This window comes from Bidens hawaiensis, unplaced genomic scaffold, assembly GCF_021521415.1.
Source record: "Bidens hawaiensis isolate Kalapana, Puna unplaced genomic scaffold, B.hawaiensis_p1.1 tig00012594_1, whole genome shotgun sequence".
Lineage (NCBI taxonomy): Eukaryota > Viridiplantae > Streptophyta > Magnoliopsida > Asterales > Asteraceae > Bidens > Bidens hawaiensis.
The window spans coordinates 177,528-181,413 of NW_027492034.1; the positions used below are offsets into that span (position 1 = coordinate 177,528).

General features: G+C 33.0%; 1 protein-coding gene across 1 annotated transcript; it reads left to right on the forward strand.

Annotated features, from left to right (window-relative positions):
- The first annotated feature begins 407 nt into the window (after positions 1-407).
- Positions 408-2,494, forward strand: LOC143541435 (uncharacterized). Its single transcript, XM_077034266.1, has 7 exons — positions 408-500; positions 557-599; positions 796-839; positions 1,623-1,677; positions 1,827-1,918; positions 2,017-2,225; positions 2,354-2,494. The coding sequence occupies exons 1-6, from the start codon at positions 408-410 to the stop codon at positions 2,212-2,214; spliced, it is 525 nt and encodes a 174-aa protein (XP_076890381.1). The 3' UTR covers positions 2,215-2,225; positions 2,354-2,494.
- Positions 2,495-3,886: the final 1,392 nt, after the last annotated feature.

Genomic DNA, 3,886 nt, shown 5'->3' on the forward strand with positions numbered 1-3,886 from the left:
CGTCATCTGCTAATCAAGATCTCCGTCGGTTACAAAGCTCAAACTCTTAAATCTTGGTAATGATCATTGTTATTTTAATCAAGATCTCTCGACTCCAGGTTAATGATTATCTGTTCTATTCAATTCAGGTCTAAATTGCTGATTGTGTTCACATCTGGTATTCAATTTAGGTCTGGCTTATGATTGAGACTACCTTGGAAGACATATTACACTGTCCTCTTCTATATCTCATATTACCTTGCAAGACTTCCATATCTCATCTTTATTTCGGAGTGCTCCGATGATGCCATCTTCTTCACCGGCGTTTTTTTCATGAATATCCCATCTTCTCTTTGTGTGGGCTGTGGTTGAGGTCAGGTAAGATTTTGATTTTCTTAATTTCCTTCCTAAATATGTGTAGTGTATAAATGAGTATTTACGGAGAAGAAGCTATAGATAATTTAAGTCTGCAAAAGCGATTTGTGTCAATCTTTAAGTCTGCAAAAACGACTGAAGAAACGGTTATAAGTTATTCATTCAACTTGTGGACTTGTAATGTAACTTTTTAATTTTGCAGATACTTAGTGTTCTTGGTCATGCTCCTCCAATTGGCTTAAGAGGTATAGTATGTGTTTCGATAAATAAAAGTTATTGTGTTTTCGATCATAGTTTTGTTTTGATCCGTTTGGTTCTTGGTCCCGCCCATGAGACTCATTTTCGATCATAGTTTTGTATCAATATCATGTTATTTTGATCCGTTTGTTTTCAATATCATGCTAATTTTGTATGTTTGGATGATTTATTTGGTGATTGCAGGTTTACGCTACCGGAAAAGTCGATCCCCAAGGAGGATGCAAAAGGTAAAATGGTCTTTTTGTTGTCGATTTGTTTGTAGGGTTGTGTTTGGTGTAATCTAGGTTGATTATTAACTAAAATGAAAAGCGTTCAAATCTTTAAAACCGGCCAAAAACAAGCCAAACACCAAACCCGAACATTCCAGAAACTTTAAGTACATAAAAATGAGTCTAAAACAGTTTAGCTCAGTCAAATATGTGATATTCGCATACGCTTACGTTTAACTACATGTTTAACGCATTTAAAAGTGCAAAAAACGGGTATTTGCTTCCCTAACGGGTCGGGACAACTCTCACAGTTTATTTTTATGTTAAAATACTGTTTCAAATGATAGAAAACAATTATAAAAGGTTTCGGGTCAGTTAATGGTTGCATAAGCTTACATTTAACTACACATTTAATGCGTTTAAAACTGCGAAAACGGGTTTTCGCCCCCAAACGGGCCTGAACAGTTTTCACAGATTGTTTTTATGTTAAAATGATGAAAAAAAAACTATTATAAAAGGTTTATGGTCAGTTTAAGAGATATACATGCGTTTAAACGTTTACCGTAGATATCAGTGGACGCGTCACCCCTGTAATCACAAAAAAGTATTACAAATTATTACATGTCAAAATGAAAGGGTCCTATTGTCCCAACACGTCATACATGATTACCAAATTTAATCTATTACATATTTAATCACCAAAAAGTATTACAAATTATTACAGGTCAAAAAGTATTACAAATTATGACGGGTCACACATTGGACCCTTTTATTTTAACTTTTTGTTGGTAATCATTTTAATCTGATGATATCTTACTGGAACAATGTTCAGGAGAGGCAGCAGATCCTGATGGAGGTATGCTCTTGTGATATATATCCCGGTTTTAGCATTGATTATATTTCTTACAAAATGATTTTTAATTTTTTTTTTTTTTTGTTTTCAAAATGGGAGTTAACTAATTTTGCTTCAATTCTGATTTAATTATTGTGAACTTTTGTTTGTAGCTTTAGGATTGGGTGATATCTTGAAGCCTGAACTTTTACTACCATTGATGGAGACATTATCACTCGAGAATGTAGCATCCCATTTACCCGAGGTAAGATGAATGCTGCTTTAGAAGATGAAAAAAAGTATTCACTGATCAACCTGGCTCGCTCGTTTCAATCTGTAATATAAAATGACCTTGTATTGCAGGGTGAATGGACCCCAGAGGAAATAATGGAGTTGCTGCAGAGTCCTCCTTTTCGCCAACAAGTTGATTCTTTCACTTATGCAAGTATCCGCGCAGGTCATCTTTTTGTTGCTTTGGTGTTGACCTGGTTAAATGTAAGCACTTTGGTCTTTGTAGGTTCTCAAGACTGGTCAAATAGATCTTACTCAATTTGGAGTTGACCCAAGTAAATGTAAGCACCAAGCACCACAAATTTTCATTTACTCAATTTGGAGTTGAAAGTTCAAACTTTTTTTGGTTTATTTCTTTTGTCAATGCGTAGCGTGTTGAATGTAACTAATACAAATATTTTGTTTACAGACAGGTTCACAGTCCTATCTTTTCTTGAGGCTCTTGAAGATTCTGTTGCGAAAGCATCCAATTCCGAGGATCCAATGCAAGATGATTCAAGATCTCAGACTTGTAATCAAACCGATCGAATGGATGAAGATCAATAGTAGTGAGGCGTTTCACAAAATTTAACCAAAACCAAAACCAAAACAAAAAAAAATGAAACTAAACCTAAATGAAACCAAAAATCCAAACCGAAAACCAAAACCAAAAATCAAAAAACTGAAACTAAACCTAAACGAAACCGAAAACAAAAAACTGAAAATAAACTTAAACGAAATCTAAAACTGAATAAACTGAAACCGAACAAAAACCAAAACAAAACTAAAAAAACCAAAATCGAATCGAAAACATAAACGAATAACTGAAACTGAACTTAAACAAAACTAAAATAACCAAATCATAACAAAAAACCGAAACAAAACCAAAAACACTGAAACCAATCTAAAAAGAAACCAACAACTGAAAAATTCTAACCAAAAATCTTACCAAAACACCGAAATCAAGAACTCAAAAAACTAAATCTGAAATGAAACAAATAACCTAAGAAATGGAAACCGAACCGAAACCAAAAATAAAAAAAATCGACGGACCATTCTTTTTTTGTAACAGTATAACACAGCCTCCTCTAATACTTTTACAATGACACAATTGAGAAAATGAGATCTAAAACTAATGTGACAAAAATCTTATAATGAACCCGTTAACGAATTGTGTTGGCCTTTGCTACCAAAATCAAATGTGCCGGTCCAGTGTTGTAGCAAAAGTCGGGTTTTGATTTTTACCATGATACTTTGGTTTATTACTAAAGACCGACCAGGCCCCGGTTGTTAAATGAATTCTAAAGCTTGACCTCATCTCGTGAGTAGTTTTTCACGTTGAGCTCGGTTCATTTTTTATTTATTAAGTAATTTGTATACATTTATAATTAATTATATACATTTATGATTACAGTTTTTATAAAGCGCATTATATATATTATTAGTTAATTTACTAATTGTTATTTCTAACATCTAGCACAACATATATAGCTATTTTTATTATCTATTCTAATATATGACCAAAATTTCTATATACACGTAATATAATTTTATCACACTTTTCTGTAGAATAATAATAATTATATAAACATATATTATTTAGTGGATTAAATAAAATTTGTATAAATCAAGTCAAGTCAAGCTTGATAGGTTAAGCTCTTGCTTTTATTTTAAGACTCGAGCTCATTTAAATCGGGTCAATTCAAGATTTTAGCAAGCCAGTCTCTAGCAGATTCCGTACGCGTGGCTCTCTTACACTTAGAAAATGATGTAATTTCACGGGCCATAACAGTTTGTATTCTCTACAACATTATACAGAATTAGAGGTCTAAATTTTGACCCGTTTACTTATCAACGGGTCAATGTGGCTTACTTTTTAACTCAAATGAGCCAAATTTAAATTGTAGCTATAAAGGGAATGGCCCGAAGGTCTTCCAAAGCTTCTTTTAGACACATTTAATCT

Coding starts and splice junctions, on each gene's coding strand:
- LOC143541435 (XM_077034266.1), top strand. CDS start 408: ATGAGTATTTACGGAGAAGAAGCTATAGATAATTTAAGTCTGCAAAAG. Junction 840..1,622: donor CCCCAAGGAGGATGCAAAAG/GTAAAATGGTCT, acceptor TAATCATTTTAA/TCTGATGATATCTTACTGGA. Junction 1,678..1,826: donor GGCAGCAGATCCTGATGGAG/GTATGCTCTTGT, acceptor TTTTGTTTGTAG/CTTTAGGATTGGGTGATATC.